The sequence below is a fragment of the Amphiura filiformis genome, chromosome 16, assembly GCF_039555335.1.
Source record: "Amphiura filiformis chromosome 16, Afil_fr2py, whole genome shotgun sequence".
Classification (NCBI taxonomy): domain Eukaryota; kingdom Metazoa; phylum Echinodermata; class Ophiuroidea; order Amphilepidida; family Amphiuridae; genus Amphiura; species Amphiura filiformis.
In genome coordinates this window covers 3,533,852-3,553,318 of record NC_092643.1, presented here as the reverse complement: position 1 = coordinate 3,553,318, position 19,467 = coordinate 3,533,852, and the positions used below count along the sequence as shown (strand labels likewise).

The 19,467-nt window shown below is 36.2% G+C and overlaps 1 protein-coding gene across 1 annotated transcript in view; it reads right to left on the bottom strand.

Moving 5' to 3' along the window:
- Window positions 1-4,905: 4,905 nt before the first annotated feature.
- LOC140135430 (differentially expressed in FDCP 8-like) overlaps window positions 4,906-19,467 on the bottom strand; it is a 52,544-nt gene continuing 37,982 nt past the window's right edge. The window contains exons 4-13 of the mRNA XM_072156926.1: window positions 15,666-15,815; window positions 14,416-14,557; window positions 13,480-13,544; window positions 12,914-13,010; window positions 11,734-11,861; window positions 11,170-11,283; window positions 10,281-10,361; window positions 8,870-9,010; window positions 8,083-8,192; window positions 4,906-6,538 (exon numbers count right to left, since the gene is read on the bottom strand). Of these exons, the coding sequence (XP_072013027.1) occupies window positions 6,439-6,538; window positions 8,083-8,192; window positions 8,870-9,010; window positions 10,281-10,361; window positions 11,170-11,283; window positions 11,734-11,861; window positions 12,914-13,010; window positions 13,480-13,544; window positions 14,416-14,557; window positions 15,666-15,815 (1,128 nt within the window). The 3' untranslated portion in view covers window positions 4,906-6,438. The remainder of the gene's footprint in view (window positions 6,539-8,082; window positions 8,193-8,869; window positions 9,011-10,280; window positions 10,362-11,169; window positions 11,284-11,733; window positions 11,862-12,913; window positions 13,011-13,479; window positions 13,545-14,415; window positions 14,558-15,665; window positions 15,816-19,467) is intronic.

Genomic DNA, 19,467 nt, shown 5'->3' with positions numbered 1-19,467 from the left:
AAAGAGTACTGAATCCCCCATGTTTGTGTGTCGCTCATAAAGGCAGGGTAGTGTAGCAGATTATTTTGCCAAGTGTGTGATTGCTTGCATTCTGCATGTAATGTGTGGTACCAAAATCATGCCCTAAGCCCTTCATGCGCAAACCTTTGCAACACTTAAGCTTAAATACACCAAGTAATGTTCCATTTCAGTTTTTAGTTAATAAATTCTGGAAGTACACTATTTGCCCTCCATAAGCGTCAAACCAATATGGCAGATTTACCATACAAATGTTATGTACATGTGGAATTTTGAGTTGGTACTCTTTGAGTCAAATATCTTTGGCATAACCAGCATGAGCATATTGACAGTGAACCAATTTCATGACAATTTAAGTGAACTATTAATGAGGGTACTACATTGTATGTCAGTGTCATCTGATCACTCTCTTCTTAATCAAGAGAACAAACATTTAACACAAATTTCATAAAATGGGACAAAAATAGCTGTAGTTTTTCCCCAGATATTGCTAGTTAATCACTATCCAAACTGATGAATCTAGTTTCCAGTGTGAGATTGGACTTCACTGTGTCACAATCATTATAAGCATCTATAGGGTACATTGGCTTTATCGATGGGAATTCATACAGTCCTCAAGTCAGTAAAATAAAATTAAATTTTGAGATTTTCTCAAAAAACTGTCAATTTCTGCAGGAATCTGTTATGCTAGTTGGATTCCTTACATCATTTCCTTTCTGTAAACCTTTCATCATTACAATCAGAGATAAGATAAAAAAACGATATATAAATTACTGACTTGAGATAGGTATACAGACTATAGTAAGTTATAGTGTATCTATGAATACGCCGTCAGTTATCACAGTACCATTGCAGCCGGTCCCTGTATGATTGGTCAAGATCTGACATCCCATATCTGACGAAAGTTTGATGCGTCTCTGAACAAATCTGACGAAAGCTTGACCATTCATTCAGGGACTGTGATAACCGACAGCATACTAGTAGAGATACTATAATCAAAGACAAAATAAAAAATCCTAGTTTGCGTCTGACGTCAGGGCAAAGGCGCAAATTGATTGGTTGCTTACCTCAGTTTTTGGTCTGGTTGACAGGACGTCATACGCAAACTAGTTTGTTTTAATTTGGTCTCGAATTATAAAACTTACATTGGTATTGCATATGACATTTTCACATGCCCTCTGGTCTTCATATGGCTCAATTGGTACACAAATATGTCATTAGAAAAGTGTCTATTTACCTTTACACAGAAGTCATTATGATATCTACAACACAGGCTGTATCAAATGATTGGTAGGACACAAGTATGATGTATAATCAATTCAATTTGGAATGATACACCAGTTGAAATGATGTACAAGTACTGCTTAATCATTCACTTTTGTTGAAATATCGACTGCTCAGTGCCAGAAGTGGGTAAGTGCAATAGCTGCCATGTGTAGATGAGAACAGTATACTGTGTGTAAATTGTCAAATGTTCACAGTGCAGCTACTGTACTTACCCACTTCTGACACTGAGCTGTCGATATGGTCTTATATTTTGGATATAATTGTCATTTGAATGAACCAATGTGATGTCATAAAATATCACTTTGCAGTCATCATTTTTGTCTACGTTTGTGCAAACAATAGGCCAAAAGATTAAACAGGCTGTAAACATGTTCAAAACAATACGAGGGCGTATCAAAAAGTTTTAGAAATCGCCCAGAAGTGAAAGAGCTATATCAATGAAATTTTGTCAGTGCAATCACTGGTCCTTATGTACATTATGGTCCAAAAATGGTCTCAAAGGTAAGTTTACTTTTTTTTACACTAGATGCCAATAACCTGCTGCCCCAGTTACTGCGTATAAACTGCAAGATTGAGAAAATTGAGGCAAGCAGCATTATTAAGATCCTGCTTTTGAAGGGTTGCAGTGCCTAGAAAATTGATGATGAAATGAAAGTTATCTTCGGTGGTGATTGTGATATGTCACTGTTGCTTTTTGGAAAAGGAATTTTTATTTCATCACAGATTTTCTGGGCACTATAACCCTTAAAATGGAACTTAATCATGCTGCATGCCTCAATTTTCTCCATTTTGCTGGTTATGAGGTTACATAGGCAGGTAGTGACATCTAGCTCCTGTAAAAAAAAAAAGTAAAAATACTTATGAAACCATTTTTGCACCATAGTGTACATAAGGACCAGTGATTGTACTGACAAAATTTCATTGATATAGCTCTTTCACTTCTGGGCGATTTCTAAAACTTTTTGATACCCCCTCGTATTGTTTTGAACATGTTTACAGCCTGTTTAATCTTTTGGCCTATTGTTTGCACAAACGTAGACAAAAATGATCATTTGGTCATTTGATTAAAATACAAACTGCTTTCACACATTTTGCACTCAAATCACAACATTGGGGAAATGCCACCAAGCCAGTTTTGTGATCAAAGCATGAATAGAAGTCCTTCCTTAAAAGGGCATTTTGTGATCCACAGCCTCATCCCCAAAAAAAAAAAAAAAAAAGTTGAGATTTTTATATCACTGGAAACCTCTGGCTACATAATGTTTATGTACAAACTATTTCTTGCAGATTAATTCGTTTAGCAAAGATATCGTGAAATTTGAATTTCGTTCTGGTGCACCAGAACGAAATTACAACACATTGTCTATGGAGCAGTGTAATACACATAATCATGCATAACTCGCATAAACGCAATATCGGAATCAACTGAAATTTTGGGGATACGCTTTTTTTGTGGATATCTACTGAAAAATGACATAAAAAGAGGATGCTAGGATCATGAAATACTCCTTTAAAAGGTTTATGATTTCTTCACAGAATGTGCTATTCCAAAGTCTAAAATTATTATTAACCCAGACATTCTTAGCAACCTGAACATTTCACAAACAAAATTGACAATAAATGCCCACAACATGATCTTAAACATCACAAATATTTTGAAATGGAAGGTACCAATCATTTTGATACAGCCTAAATTCAGTGCAGCATATCATACATATTGGGGTTTCTCCATTGGATATCCACACTACCATGGGGAGTACGAATTTCAAATAGATGGCTATTCCTAATGAAATCCATACACCCCAATATGGCAGACATGATCTTAATCTCTCCCAACACGGAGTGTGGATTTCAAATTTCACCCATTCAGCTAACTACATTAAATTTCACACTCCCTGTGTGGAAGATTAAAGCCATGTCTTCAATAAAAGGTGTAAGAATTCCAACTGGAATACCATAATGAACACATATTTAGGTAGCTCCAATTGAAATTCATACACCCTCTGAAACAGATTAAACCTGAAACTTCCATTGACGGAGGGTGAGTTTCAAATAGAGTTAGTTAATGTGCTAATTCCATTTAATATCCACACTCCCCCTGTGAAAGACATTTCCAAAATCTTCCACACAGGGAGTGCAGACTTTAAATGAATTAGCCCATTGGAAGCTCACTGATAGAAAAGTCTAAAAACCATTGGCAAATAGTTTGCATCTATTAGTACACTATGTTGGACATCATAAAAAGATATTATACATTAATTGATTCAAAAACAACCTGCTGAAATCTAGGTCGTTTAAGAAGCCATAAATGTCTATATTCATTTAAAGCCATAATCCATAATGTATATGAAATTGGTGAATTTTTTTTCAAACCAGAATTTTTGCTGTATTGGTAATGTTTAAACATGTCCCCCAACTTACACCTAAATGGAATCAGTCACATTTCTTGTGTTTGTTGGTGAAAAGAGCAATTTTGATTTAATGTCAAAATAATGACATTAAACAGGGCTTCAAGCCAGCACTTGCAAAAATATTGAAATATTAAAGGTACATTTTGAATGAAATAGGACAAATATTGGACAGTGGAAGTCAAATACAGTGGGTATCAGATACCAGTAACTATTGTTAATGATGAAAGGTTTCAAGAATAGTTCAATTTAATTAATACTTTAATTTTTGCATGAAGTGTGCATCATTTTGGACTGGTATGTTTATAAATAATATACTGGGCAAAAAGTAGAGGCCAGTGAAATCTACCTGCTGAGAATTTATATCAAATTCACTAGTAGGATACATTTTAATTTCCTAAATTTGGAAAAAATTTATCGGAATTCTGGGACATTTCGTAACAATATAGGAAAATATAAGAAGAGTTAAAAAATACAGGAAATATATGAAAAACAGGAAATGTAGAACTGCTTGAAGCCCTACATTAGCCCTGCATTAAATTCTCCATAGAGCTCCATGTTAAACAGCTAAAATAGGCAGTGGGGTTTCTTTCATGTTAACTCATTGTTTGGACTAACACCATTTCTGTCAGTTATTACTAAAATTATTTCATCATATTTGGTATAGAATAACAAATTAAAATTAGACAGAAATCATTATTATGGCTTTTAACACTGGCTTTGTTTGGTTGGTTTTAATATTATTGTCATGTCATGTCATTGGACATCATCTGAGAAATCAGCTGGTCATGGAAGTACTAGTAAGTGTTGCATGTCATAGAATTTTCCCGTTTGAATTCCAGTGTTAGCGTATTTCTCTTTTTTTTTCTATCTGGGGTTTGTATTGAGTCAATCCCCTTTTAGTTCCTGTAAGGTAAGCTACAAATGTTATTAAAATATTGAATATTTGCTTATAATGACATGGATTAACAAAATATTGGCATGCTTACAAAACTACAAAATAGTCCTGTTTATAGCAAATACATACCTATTTTTGCTAGCAATTTACACAATGTGGTCAAAATATACTTATTTTTATCACTCATACATAAATTCTAGACAGTTCATTGGCTGATTGCCATTTATCATTTTTACCATCAGCCTCTCTGTGTGGTAGTTTTTACCATCACATCCACTGTGTGTGGGGGGGTGGGGGTGTGTGTGTGTGTGTGTGTCAGGCCATGCGCTGGCTCCTAGACCAGCCAATGTAGAGTGTCACCGCAAAACACAGTGTTATGTTGATAAAAATGTATTCCTACCTTAAATAGTATTTGAATGTAATAGAATTTATATTATGAGTGATATGAAACAAATCCTAACTGTCTTAATTGTGTGTAATGCCCGAAATATAATCACTTGATGAAAGATGTATTGTACTTTGACCATCACACTTATAGACAGTTAATATTTGTATAACATTACTAAAGTTCACTGTGGGATTACACCTTACAGGCTGCATTTGGAATTAATAATAGGCTTGGGCACAGCCTTTCAAATCCTTGATTGACCTTTGACCAAACTACATATAACTCTACACTACTTGGTGGGGTGCAGTTTCTTCATGTCCAACAAAGAGCACATTCTCTATTGTTACCCAAGGTTGATCAACAAATATCCGCAATACATCAGCCACTCTAATACCAAACTACAACTGAATTTGGACAATTGCATTGGATTTGAGCACACATGGTACATAACTATTGAACCCTTGCACATATTCGCCATCTTGCTACAGAAGAAGGTTCTCCATGATATGGTACACATGTGCAAAAATGCATTTTTGTTTGTCATGCTTATTAATGCAATGCACCAGAATGCTTTACAAAGTGTATGTGGTAATTAAATTATGCATATGAGCTGTGGCAACAACACAACATGCACTTTGCAAGTACAGTGAACCTCAAAACCTTGTTAACACAGAATCTATACAAAAAATACCTGGTAACACAAAGTATCTTCAAAGCCCCAAGCATACCTTTTTACTTTATTATGACCTGATCGATAACAAAGTGCCTTGTCAATACCAGGTTACAACCAGTTTGACACTTCTGATGTTACGCTGGAAAGATTGCATTGCCTAGCAGCTAGAGATTTATGAATATGAATGTATTGCCGCAAGTAAGATTTAAATCAATACAGTTTGGATTTGCAGAGAGTTGAACAAGCCACCTGTTTATCAAACCACTCCTTTACCACTTCAAATCTGATCAAGGTGACATTATGAGAACTACCTGCCGATTGGCTAAAATGAATATTGTTTTCAATTGTGAACCAATCAAGGAGGGTATTAATAAGATCATATGCAAATGCAACGTTGGCCATAAATAGTTTAAAGCCTACTCATTATTGGCCATTGAAATGAGGATTTCAATTTATCAACCAATCAGAAATGCTGTTAGATGACCAGTAGTGTCCAAGGGGTTAAACTGATAACAGCAAGTCTTTGCAAAATCAGACCTTGGTGAATTCAGTGTATTTCTCAATGCTTTATGATGCATGATTTCAGGTAAGCTTAATCACCAGTGACTGACGTTATATCATTATGTGGAATCACCTCACTGATTATGAGTTCTGCAGAATGCTTGAGGTACGCTTCATGTGACTGGCTCATCATGATGGGAAATCACCAGATTACAGTTCTTCAGGATATTTGAGGTAAGCTTAAATCATCAAGACTTATGTGTCATCATGATCTAGAATCACCACCAGATATAGAAAGTTCTGCAGAGCGCTTGGTTAATCGCAAACATCTTGGACACTCTCCATCCTTCTTGTAAAAGCAATCCCTGAAATTAATAAAATAAAACACAGAGTGTTATCAAAGTAACCTGACCTGGCACCCTCAGTTGGTCAGTTTGTTGACTGAGAAACTCCCGGGCAAAATTTGTCTGATTCTGTACAGTTGTGTCCAACTTAACCTTTTGATCATGTTTGAATTTGTGCAACATATTTTTACAACATTCAATGCACATTCAGAGGGTAATTGGAATGTATTTTAGTATGTCAAATAAGAATTATAATACAGTTTTACAAGTTAGTAATAGCCATGAAATTTCCAAGAAATTACATACATATTATTTTTTTTTAATTATGTTATCTTATGGTATATGTGTTTACTTTTAACCTTAGTTGTTTTGTAAAGCACCTTTTTTTTAAAGTTATATATTTTTTTGGCTGTAGAGTGTCCCTAGACCTAAATGCTAGGATCATTCATGGTTGATTTAAAAAAAAAATATTGTAGGCCTATGTGTTTTGAATAAATTTGTACTCATGTCATTCTCTATTAATGATTTCAAAATGCATTGAATTTGTATGCATTTTTTTTTCGAAATTTAGGGGTGGGACTTTACTCAAAGGTGGGACTATACTCGCGTCAGTACGGTATATAATTATGTTATTATTAGTATTATTATAATAATCTCTTAAGAATATCCCATAGTTTCGGGTTCTTGACTTTTTAGAAACATATTTTTAACACCTGATAAGAATATTTTTGACTTGATACATCTTTTCTTAAGGTTATTAATTATTTTAAACTGTTGTGATTTGGTAGTTCACAGCATCTTACGAATGGTAGTGAGCTTTGGCAAAAACTACATTGCTCAATTCATAGCGAAAGCGTGTAGAAGAATTAAAATATCACAGATATACTTTTATAGGTGCTGCGGTTCTTGAGTTACGTTGTAAAGAGGGCTGAAACAACAACACTTTTGTAAAACGTACATAACTCATTAACAACAATAAATTAAGCAAGTTTGCAAAGTATACGATTTGTAGAATGGACTCTTGCAAAACATCAAGGCGTTAATTTTCAATAATATATTGAACTAGATAATGAAAATCGATTTTTAGGTTGCTTCGACCAACAATACCTCGTCTACCCTTAAAACTTAAAAAATGAGGGGTCCCAGCATTATCAATGGCTTCCTTTGTCTTAACATGTGTGTATACATTTTATGGCTTAATTCATAAGCACGAAGGGCCATTTTACAAAAATGCACTCATGTTTCATGAAATGTGGCTATCACTTCAATGTTTTGTACTAAAATTCAATGTAGCTTGGGTTCTGAGGGTTAAATCCAAATTTTCTTCATTTTCCTATTGGATTACCCAGTTAAGATAGAATCTTGGGTCACAAGAAGTTGAACTGAAGCCTGCCCTCACATGTCTGAAAATAGGATCATACCTACCATGAGTAGAAAATACTATAGTTATGATTGTGAGTCCACTATTTATTACTTGGATATCATTTCTGAGACAATTCTGTCCAGAACTTAGATATTATCAAATTTAAGCCTATCTATGAACAGAGAAGCACATCAACGCTTACCTGTGAAAAACGGCTGAGCATTGTGAGCACACTGCAGCAATGATATCAAATGGATATAACACTTCATCTGTATTGCACAACTCACAGATAAAACCTCTTGCTTGACATAACTAGAGAAGAAAAACAAGGTTAACGTGAGAATTATGAGATGCGTAAATAAGGCATGACACACAATGTGTTTGTTAATGGCAGATATGCCAACTTTGACATCTAGTTTGCCGTACTTGGAAGACATTTTGCACCCAAACCACATTTTTATATTTGTACCGTTTCTACCAACACATATTGTGCATCTTGCGATGTGAATATCTTTACTACAGAGTCAACAATTCACAATAAAACCCCATCTTGCAGTATATTCATCATTAAACACTGTTTACTTGCAATTTCTTCCATCTTTGGAAGCCATTATTTATATTTTTGGTGATCACACAAGTCAAAATCAACCACACAGTGAGACCAGACTTGTGTTTTCTTTGCAGCATACAATTAGCTAGGGTTAATTATTTTCAAACCCATACTGCCCTACATTCTGAACAGCTTTTAATAGGTGGGACTCAACATTGTGGATTGATATAGAATTGTGTACAAACAGCTTGGAAGTTACCCAATTTTCTATTCTACAAATGTATTTGAAACACATATACTCCCTTTTGTGGAAGGAGAGATCAAAAATTTTAAAGACCGGATATACAGGGGTGATCAAAAACTTTGTAAGTCAAAGGCTCCAAATAGTTCCAAACTCCAAAGAATTTATGAACACTCCCAAAGTAGTTGATGGACTTACTTGACATTCCATTCGTATATGAACGGCAAAGTTGCCATGTACACCTGATAGCGATGGCAGTAACACTCCATCTTTTGTGTCTATTAAATCTTGCATCGAATAGACATCAGAATTCTCTACAAAATGTGGTCGATTCTGCAACTGAAAAAGTTACACATGATACAGGTATTAATGTCATGATATTTATAGTTTGATTAAGTCCCTTAAAAACATGGTAGTCTTCACATTTGTCTGTGTCAATGCCTCAAAGTCTTTTTTCTATAAGTAGTGTTGCAAATATTTTATTCATTCTCATTGTACCCCATCTAGCAATCACAATTACCTTATTCCCAGTGTAAAAGGGATTGCTTCCAATACATTCTACTTCAATGCCATCCACAGCTGGAATAATCTCAATTTCAGTAATCAAAAACACGGCCAAGTTAAATAAATGTGGCCATTTATACAGCACAATTTGTCAGCTACCATACAATGCCTAAGACATGTTCATATCTTTGAGCAGTGCTCAATGGACAATATTCATAACAGCTCCCCATTTTACCCCTGGGTAGAGAGAGGCAACAAGTGAGGTAAACTATCTTGCTCAAGTGCACAACATGGTCATGATGGCACCGCCAGACCTCTGCCCGATTGTGAGGCAGAGCCTGTACTGTTGCGCCACCATACCCCCACAAAAGTTTTAAAGAGCTGTTACAAAATTTTTTTAAATTTGGCTTATTTTTAAACAATGCTGATAAATATAAACAAAAGTGCTGTTCTTCTCTGCCAGCAAGTGTAACAACATACAATGATAAACAAGAGGAGGTAATTCAAACATAATAAACTAGGATCATCCTCTAATAATAACAACAAGATTCAGGGCAAACTTACTTGAGTGAGTAGTCTGTTCTCCATAGCAGTCCGACAAGACTAATAATGACAACAAGATTCAGGGCAAACTTACTTGAGTGAGTAGTCTGTTCTCCATAGCAGTCCGACAAGACTAATAATGACAACAAGATTCAGGGCAAACTTACTTGAGTGAGTAGTCTTTTCTCCATAGCAGTCCGACAAGACTAATAATGACAAGACTAATAATGACAACAAGATTCAGGGCAAACTTACTTGAGTGAGTAGTCTGTTCTCCATAGCAGTCCGACAAGACTAATAATGACAACAAGATTCAGGGCAAACTTACTTGAGTGAGTAGTCTGTTCTCCATAGCAGTCCGACAAGACTAATAATGACAACAAGATTCAGGGCAAACTTACTTGAGTGAGTAGTCTTTTCTCCATAGCAGTCCGACAAGACTAATAATGACAAGACTAATAATGACAACAAGATTCACGGCAAACTTACTTGAGTGAGTAGTCTGTTCTCCATAGCAGTCCGACAAGACTAATAATGACAACAAGATTCAGGGCAAACTTACTTGAGTGAGTAGTCTGTTCTCCATAGCAGTCCGACAAGACAGAAAATACATCTTCATTATTAGCACTTCCTCCCTTAATTTCTATGCAACATAAAACAAAATAAATCAATCAATGAAAGGTATTTATTGAATGCTCTACGATGTGACCCAACCCTTATGGTGATGGACTTTATAGTACTCTGCCAGACCTACAAGTTCATACACTTTACTGAAGTCGCTGATCACAGTGGCCCAAATCATTCCATAAACCATTCCATAATCAATGGCTAACTTTAGTATTTTAATATTTAAAAATTTAAAAATGGTTAGAAATGTTGATCTGAAATATGTTGTACTGATCAAATTATTGCAAAGAGCAAAATGGTCAATAAGCTATTCCAGTTGAAACCCTTACACTTCCTACTGAAGACATGCCATTGATCTCCCACACAGGGGGTGTAAATTTTAAATGGAGTCACCCATTCAGGTAACCCCATTGGAAATTCACACTATGTGTAAAAGATTAAAATCATGTCTTCCATTACTAAATAAACCTTAAGTTTGAACAAAAACCCAGAAATATGACCATATCATTATAACAAAGGCCATACAACAAAGCCACCAATTTAAAATCTTGCTTTTAGCCTGGAAATCACTAAATGGCACGGCTCAATCACATTTATCAGATCTTGGTTTTTTTTTATAATCCAACTCGCTTTCTTTGATATTCTGATAAACTGTTATTGACTATACCTATTCTCAATTCCAGAAAAATACAGGATTATTTTTTTTGTATCAAAAAATATTATCCTGTCGTGCCAAATGAAACATAGCTAAGTCTTAATCCGTAAGTTAGTTCTAACTGCCATCAATATAAATACTACAACTTACAATAGAACCTAGTGCATACCTTAATTTGACTAAGTTCTTCTACATAGTTGAAGAGCGTTGGATTTAGATCTTGTATTCTAAGCACAGCTCTTTTAGACATCAACTTGAGAAGTTGATTGGAATGTCTACAAACCTGAAACAAAACAAATAGAAAACCACTGAGTAAGGTAAAGAGATTTTAATCTGATTTTAATTTGTACAGATTAAAATCTGTACAAATCCACAAATCATCAAAATTCAAAAAAGAATGTGATTGCTGATATATTCCTCAACCATATAGGTTATTTAGTTATGTTTGGTTTATGTGTTAAAATACCCAAAAACTCAGTTCCTGTCGATGCAGTTCTTTAGGGGACACCCTGTATCACTCTTACTCCCTGGACCTGGGGTGAAAGTTTGCATGGGAGTGTATAGGGAAATTATTACAGCTTTTTCTTTTCTAATTCTGTCAGGTTTGACACAATGTATTAACAGTATAAAAAGGTATAGCTTTTAATATAAGTGGTGTGCAGTAACCTTGGATTGCTTTGTCATTTTGTTGTCTTTACCTTTTCATGTATACCCTTTGACCTCATACACTCACCTTCCTCGGTTCAAAGTCCCAATTGTGTACAACCCTAGCTGGTATGACCTCCGAGTCATTCCAGTGGCATTGAGTGCAGTAGTACTGTCCTGTGTAATCACATTGTCTTGGCTCTGGAAGATCGCCTCCTGTAATGACAAGAATGCAAAGTGAATTGGTCAGACATCCCGGTTTTTACTCCATCTAACATTCTTACTCCTTGGATCGGATCAAAACTTTGTATTCGAGTGTATAGGGAAATTACAGTTCTTGGTTATCCATTTCAGTTTCACACAATGATTTAACATTTTCTTAAGTAACAGACACAATACCTTCTCTAACTTCAAATTACTCCTCAACAGTATCAACCCTAACCGTACCCATGGTTTTTTGCTATCAGAAGTTCAAGAACAAAGGAAAAAGGAGAGAAGATGAACAACGAAGTCACCTGGCACCCCAGGATTCGAACCTCTGACCCCTTGCATGCATGCACAAGATCACAGGCCTGTACTCACGAGTTTCGCTGGCCTGGCCAGCAATTCCCTGAGTATATATGACTTAGGGTGATTGCATCATCACATCACATAATATTCTCACGCTTTAGTGAGATTCAGTTCCGTTAGGGTTAAGTACAGGTTTTAACGATGATTGGTAGGATAATCAGATGTATACTATGATCCGCTTATAATAGGCAAGAATTATTCCGTTTTGTAACTGTACGAGTCAATAAAGTTCCAACTTATGCACAAGTTAATTCACAAAAGTGTGCGTCAGTCACACAATACTTAAAGCGCAGTTCGCGTAGGTACTACACCCAGCTGCATGTATCCCATTTTATAAATACACAATGTTATGAGTCCCGCCTATTACGAGCTGATCAGAGTACAGCCTAGTAATAGCCAATCTGCATTAAAAATTATAACAAAAAGCATGCGCAAGCTTCAATTTAGTCCTCAACAATAATGTGATAATTATATGATACCTCTCAATTCCAGCCATAAACCTTCCATTAACTGTTTAAAACATATTGTCCACCTGAATTTTGTGTTCATTTGTGACCCTATTAATACCAAGAGAGCAAGAAATTGTGATAGTTAGTTCTTGAGGCAAAATTGATCCTAATCAAACTATGATCGACTTTGACAAGAAAAAAGGAAATTAAAATACAAAAACAAGAAAAAAATAGAATGTAAAGACTTACTGAAAGAAAGAGTTGTTCTGCATTCAGCACATCTGTAGTTCTGTGGTCCTAACCCAGTCTCAGGACAGATTTCCATCAAGTAATTCATACTAGATAGCTAGTGAAAAACAAGCAAATGGGTTACATAGTATTAGGTTTTTTTGCAAGCTATGATACATACTTTAAATTGGATGATTCAGTGAATCGTTACATGAAATTAACAGGCTGTCAATAAACCAACCCCATTGTTTGTAGTTGAATATTAAGCAATCATTACAATGCTTAAATAAACAAGATTCATTCTGCATCTGGCAATAAGGGCATTAAGGAGGAAGGGAACATAGTTACATATCCATAACATTTTGAGGCCAACACAAGGACAAAGGGGCCAGTGCATGTTTAATCTTTTATTCGGTTTTCAATAACGTTATATGCTAGGGGTATGATACAAATTTACAAACTTTGACAAATTTAAAAACTGTAAATTAATGTAAATACCTGCAAGCAATTTTGTTGGTATTTAAAGCCTTTGAATTGCAAATGGTATAATTTCATTTACAAAAATTGAGATGCTTGAAATGACTTACCTGAGAGCTAACACACTGCCTTTTGACAAAATTTAAACATTTACTGTGTGAATTGAAACCACATTCTGTAAAAGAAAAAGAAAAGTAAAACAGAATTTGATCAACCAGTGTGTATTACAGGGCTAAAACTAATGTTTATCTTTACAGTTAATATGTGCATATCTACCACAAAATGTTTTGCAAAAAACATTTAATAGCTGATATACAAGATGATTTGATCAAATTCAAACCTGTTTGAAAAACCAGCTGCAAAACATTCTAACACAGGCCTTCTCAACTGGCAGCGCTCTCGCCACTTGTGGCGCTTGGAGTAAGTTGAAGTGGCGCACAGTAATTTTAATATTTTTTTCACATAAATCTTGGAATAAAAAGGGGGTGAAAAATACCCAATCTGGGCCTTCCGGAGGCGCTGCCCCCTGGACTTCCGATAAAGCACCACTGCACCTTACCCGTTATGCACACACGCTACCTCGCAAAGTCCTCCCTTGACATGTTGGCACTTCATGATCACTAAACTTTTCCAGTTGGCACTTCAAATAAACTAGTTGAGAAGGCCTGTTCTAACATAATGTATTTAAGTGTTAACCATTTACTCACAAGAGACAGAAATTTACATGCCCCTGGTCCGTAGACACATGTTAACTCCAACCTGATCACAAATATAGTACAGGATACAAATATAGTACAGTGGGTGCATAGCAAAATGGTGGTCCCATGTACCAGAAGAGCAATATGTGGACATGTAAAAGTTGTAGGCCTTTTCGTAAAGAGCAGGGGATCAGCCCGGGTCTGTTGTCTGTCACACTCAGCATTGAGGTCAACTTGCGCTGCCCTTTGGGGCTTGGCAGCCTATCGACCCATTGCTTTGAGGGATCTGAGTATCCAGAAAGCGTGGATAAATGCTATTTTATTATTTTATTATTATTATATTCTTACCTGCACATCGATGCCAACTCTGCAGCATTCCCCAGATAACAGAGTTGCATGTTTCACACTGATGATTAGAACTCTTGCCTTTTCTCCTTCTGAATCTATGACCTAAGACAGTCTTCACATCAGGATTCTCCTCTGGTCCCTCCTGATGTGAGAATATAAGGAAGGCAGTAAGTTATTGGTTTGTATAAGTAGAGCCTACATTTGTACATTTTCAAAGCTTTTAAACAATTCGCTGTCGTAGTGCACGTTAGTAACCATTGGTTACTGGTTCAAGCCTGGGCTCATACACCTGTTCAGAATTATGATATGCCATGGGGTTTGTGTTGCGATCATTTCGATCAGTGGTTCGTAACAAAGAAAGGGTGAACCAGTTGACCTAGTAACGGTCATATTCTAACATGCACTACGCCTGCAAATTGCCTCTGTTTGAGAAGTGTCAGCCAGTGGAGGGCAGCACAGACACAGACCCTTGACCTGTTGTGATACAAAACTTCAGAACCATAGGTCGAATTAAGGAAAACAATCATATGGGGGATCATAACACAATTGCAGCACAATTAGCAAAATATATTGCTTTACAAACTAACAATTTGAGTATTATTATGCAAAATTGCTACCTATAAACTATGTGACAATCATAATTTACCTTGAGTTCCATAAGCTTCATGCGTAGCTGTACCAGCTTGGTTACCAGTTCTTACCTTGAGTTCCATAAGCTTCATGCGTAGCTGTACCAGCTTGGTTACCAGTTCTTACCTTGAGTTCCATAAGCTTCATGCGTAGCTGTACCAGCTTGGTTACCAGTTCTTACCTTGAGTTCCATAAGCTTCATGCGTAGCTGTACCAGCTTGGTTACCAGTTCTTACCTTGAGTTCCATAAGCTTCATGCGTAGCTGTACCAGCTTGGTTACCAGTTCTTACCTTGAGTTCCATAAGCTTCATGCGTAGCTGTACCAGCTTGGTTACCAGTTCTTACCTTGAGTTCCATAAGCTTCATGCGTAGCTGTACCAGCTTGGTTACCAGTTCTTACCTTGAGTTCCATAAGCTTCATGCGTAGCTGTACCAGCTTGGTTACCAGTTCTTACCTTGAGTTCCATAAGCTTCATGCATAGCTGTACCAGCTTGGTTACAGTTCTTACCTTGAGTTCCATAAGCTTCATGCGTAGCTGTACCAGCTTGGTTACCAGTTCTTACCTTGAGTTCCATAAGCTTCATGCGTAGCTGTACCAGCTTGGTTACCAGTTCTTACCTTGAGTTCCATAAGCTTCATGCGTAGCTGTACCAGCTTGGTTACCAGTTCCCTCCGTTGATCAGAGTGTTCTGTGGTGGATTTGACAAGATCTTTACAGTTTTCTATCGCAAATTCCAACTCATCCACTTTTGAGTAGCCGAAGAATCCCTGGTGATAAAAGTCAACATCAAAAATTGATGATTAATTAATCGTTGTCTATGATGTGCAATTTCATTTAGTGATTGTCCACCACAAATAGGCTGCAATGTCATTGTTTTCACTGTTTGAGATATTGGACAGGCAAATTCTCCTCAAAATATGCTTTTCAATGATGTATTATACAATACCGTTGCTTCTGATGATAATCAGTAAAAGAGTCCAATACCTTTGTTTTCTATTTAACTGCTTTTTGATAAGTTTTATAATGGGCGGTATCTCAAAGCAAGCTCTTCAGACATTACAGCTCATTCATGGTGGATGGTCATATATATATTTCTGTACAACATGTTTTGCCAAATGTATCAAATACTGACAATGAAACATGTAGTTTTGAAGTTTCTAGGATTGAAAATATGTTACTCTTATGTCAAGTCATGGTTATTTGTTTGTCAAGTCATGGTTATTTGTTTATATTTAACCACTTTTCATGTTCACTAATAACCACATCCCTGTCAATACCTAGTAGGGAGTTTGGGGTATTTTATAAAAGGGATAATATAAAAATTCCCCATATCCATATGACAGATTTTTAACTGAAGGGAGTATGGTTTTCAAATAGAATAGACAATTGGGTAACTTTCATTTGAAATACACACTCCAGCTATGGAAGATATAGGCACAGTCATAAACAAATGGAGTATGGGTTTAAAATAATGAACCCTAGCAAATTCCATTTGAAAACCATACTCCCTCTGTCACGAAGACTTCTGTTAAATCTTCCACAGGAGTTAGTGACTTCTGATCATCAACAATCCCCTTTCCAATGAAGACCCAATTTTGGCATTAAATGCCCTACTCCATGTGATTGGGTAGTATGATAAGGGCATTATACGAGGGGGTATCAAAAAGTTTTAGAAATCGTCCAGAAGTGAAAGAGCTATATCAATGACATTTTGTCAGTGCAATCACTGGTCCTTATGTACATTATGGTCCAAAAATGGTCTCATAAGTATGTTTACTTTTTTTTACAGGAGCTAGATGTCACTACCTGCCTATGTAACCGCATAACCAGCAAAATGGAGAAAATTGAGGCATGCAGCATGATTAAGTTCCATTTTAAGGGCTACAGTGCCCAGAAAATCTGTGATGAAATAAAAATTCCTTTTCCAAAAAGCGCCAGTGACATATCACAATCACCACCGAAGATAACTTTCATTTCATCATCAATTTTCTAGGCACTGCAACCCTTCAAAAGCAGGATCTTAATAATGCTGCTTGCCTCAATTTTCTCAATCGTACAGTTTATGCGCAGTAACTGGGGCAGCGGGTTATTGGCATCTAGTGCCACCTGTAAAAAAAGTAAACATACCTATGAGACCATTTTGGACCATAATGTACATAAGACCAGTGATTGCACTGACAAAATTTCATTGATATAGCTCTTTCACTTCTGGGCATTTCTAAAACTTTTGATACCCCTCAGAGATACAACATGTACAAAGTTGTGAATAATTTTGATTTCAGTGCTTGGCTGGGCTATTCCATTTGAAATCTGCCATACAACCAGTTGACTTTCTATGCAACATCGCTAGCCACTACTGACCAACTCAACTGGTAGCGTTGTGCAATCGCTAGTGGTGTTTGATCATTAGCAATGTTTCTGTCACTCAGTGCGACTGCTAGTGTAATATGGGCATACATGGAACATGCTAAAAAACATAAAAGGGCTTTAAAAAGCAAGCATGATCTGCAGATGGAATATGTTTAAGTGGAGTTTGGGAGTGCTCATGAATTATGGTACATATTCAGAACCAACTTTAACGACTCCAAGTTTTTAGAGGTCCAGTTCAGGGCTGGAGTTTTACATGTGCGCCTGCGTGTCAATGACATGTACTTTTGCTGTTGTGCTTGTAACTTTTTAATAGGGCATGTGGCATTTTGACGCTCATAAGCCACTCAATTTGGCAATTTCATCCTAAAAAGTGCCAATTTTTGCACTCTTCGCTTGAAATTGGCCTACTTTTGCACCATAGGACCCCTTCTAAATTTTAGCTTCAATATGACAAAAATGTTTGTGTGCTTCGCAATTGAGAACCGTTTTACTTTAACTTTATACTAAACATAAGGATGGTTCCCAATCCCCATAAGTATCTAATGTTCCTTCTAAAATCATGAGAAAATCAAGTGTATTCAGCCTTCAATCAGGCAGCTTTACAATGTTTGGCCCTTCATGGCCCTTGATGAGCAAAAATGTGTATTAATTGAGGAGCCTCTGTTATAGTTACACGATCTGCAACAGAATTTCATATAATAACTCATTTTTACAGACTTACCAGTGTGCCTTTCCCAGTTTCCCTCATCATCAACACACTGACTGAATCACTTACAAAAACTAAACAGAACAAGGATTTGAGACTAGAAATTGATAAGTCTGGTTCAAAGTATCCAGATAATTACAGTGAAACAATTAAAGATTTGTCATGTTTTCATAGGTCTATTAACTTAAATAAATAAGATAAATTCATTATTTCTTTCTATCAATAACTATTATGTTGTGTGATTTGGACCACAAAGTCTTTATTATGATTTTATAGCAGTTGGGTGCACATAGGATTTCATGAGTGGTGATGGGGGACAGATGCCATGTGTTCCCTGACTGTCCTTTTCCTACATTTTTTGTACAAGGACCAGACCAGAGACCAAAAAAAAAAACCCCATCAACCCATAAAAGTTTGGCTGGTCAAAAGTGAAGAGAAAAATAACAGCATTTTCCCCAAATTTCTCCCTAAGTGATCAAACTTTCTCAACAGATCAAATCTAAAATCTTCAATATTCAATTCTGTCCACTGACAATTTTCCACCAACTAATGGTGGGGGAGGGGGTCAAATTGTATAGCAGTGTGTGAAGCAAAATGTTGTGATATTTTTTCAAATAAGATTAGGTGACAGTGGGGACTTTTCCCCTTAACACTTTTGGTCTGGAAAAAAGTGACAACCCTGGCTAACATTTGACACTTAATACTTTTCAAAATATATTTCACTTTCTGTTTTATGGTTATAACAAACAAAATCATATTGAATTGAATAACAAGAAATGCCAATAAGTGATATCAGCATGTATTAATACAATGAATGCACAAAGATGGCATGGTGGTGTGCAGGTCAGTGTAACAAGATGAAATTGGGTTATTCCTGTTGAAATTCATACATTTGTACACCCTAATGGAAGACATGACCTTAACCTAGTGTGAATTCAAAATGGGGCTGAATGAGTGCCTCCAATTAATTACCATAGCAATATGTTTACACTACTTTTAAATGTATTGCCCTGCACTATAATCAGGCTGCACTATAATCAGGCTGCACTCATCACCTGTGTATGTGTACAATCAATGATTGAATACAATACTGCTCTTTTCAAAGAGGCTAGTCTTACAGGTGCGAGTGAAACATACAATGGATTCGGCAGTCTTGTAATGAGACTAATATATCGCTCCAAATGCTCAACCAACGACCACAAGGTGTAGGTTGCAGCAACATTCCTAAAACGGGGAATCTGATGTTTATCTGGGCTTCATGTCCCAATATTCACCAATACAAGTTGAACTTCCAACTTGAACTTCAAGTTCAACTTAAAATGTGTATTCTATGATCAATAGAT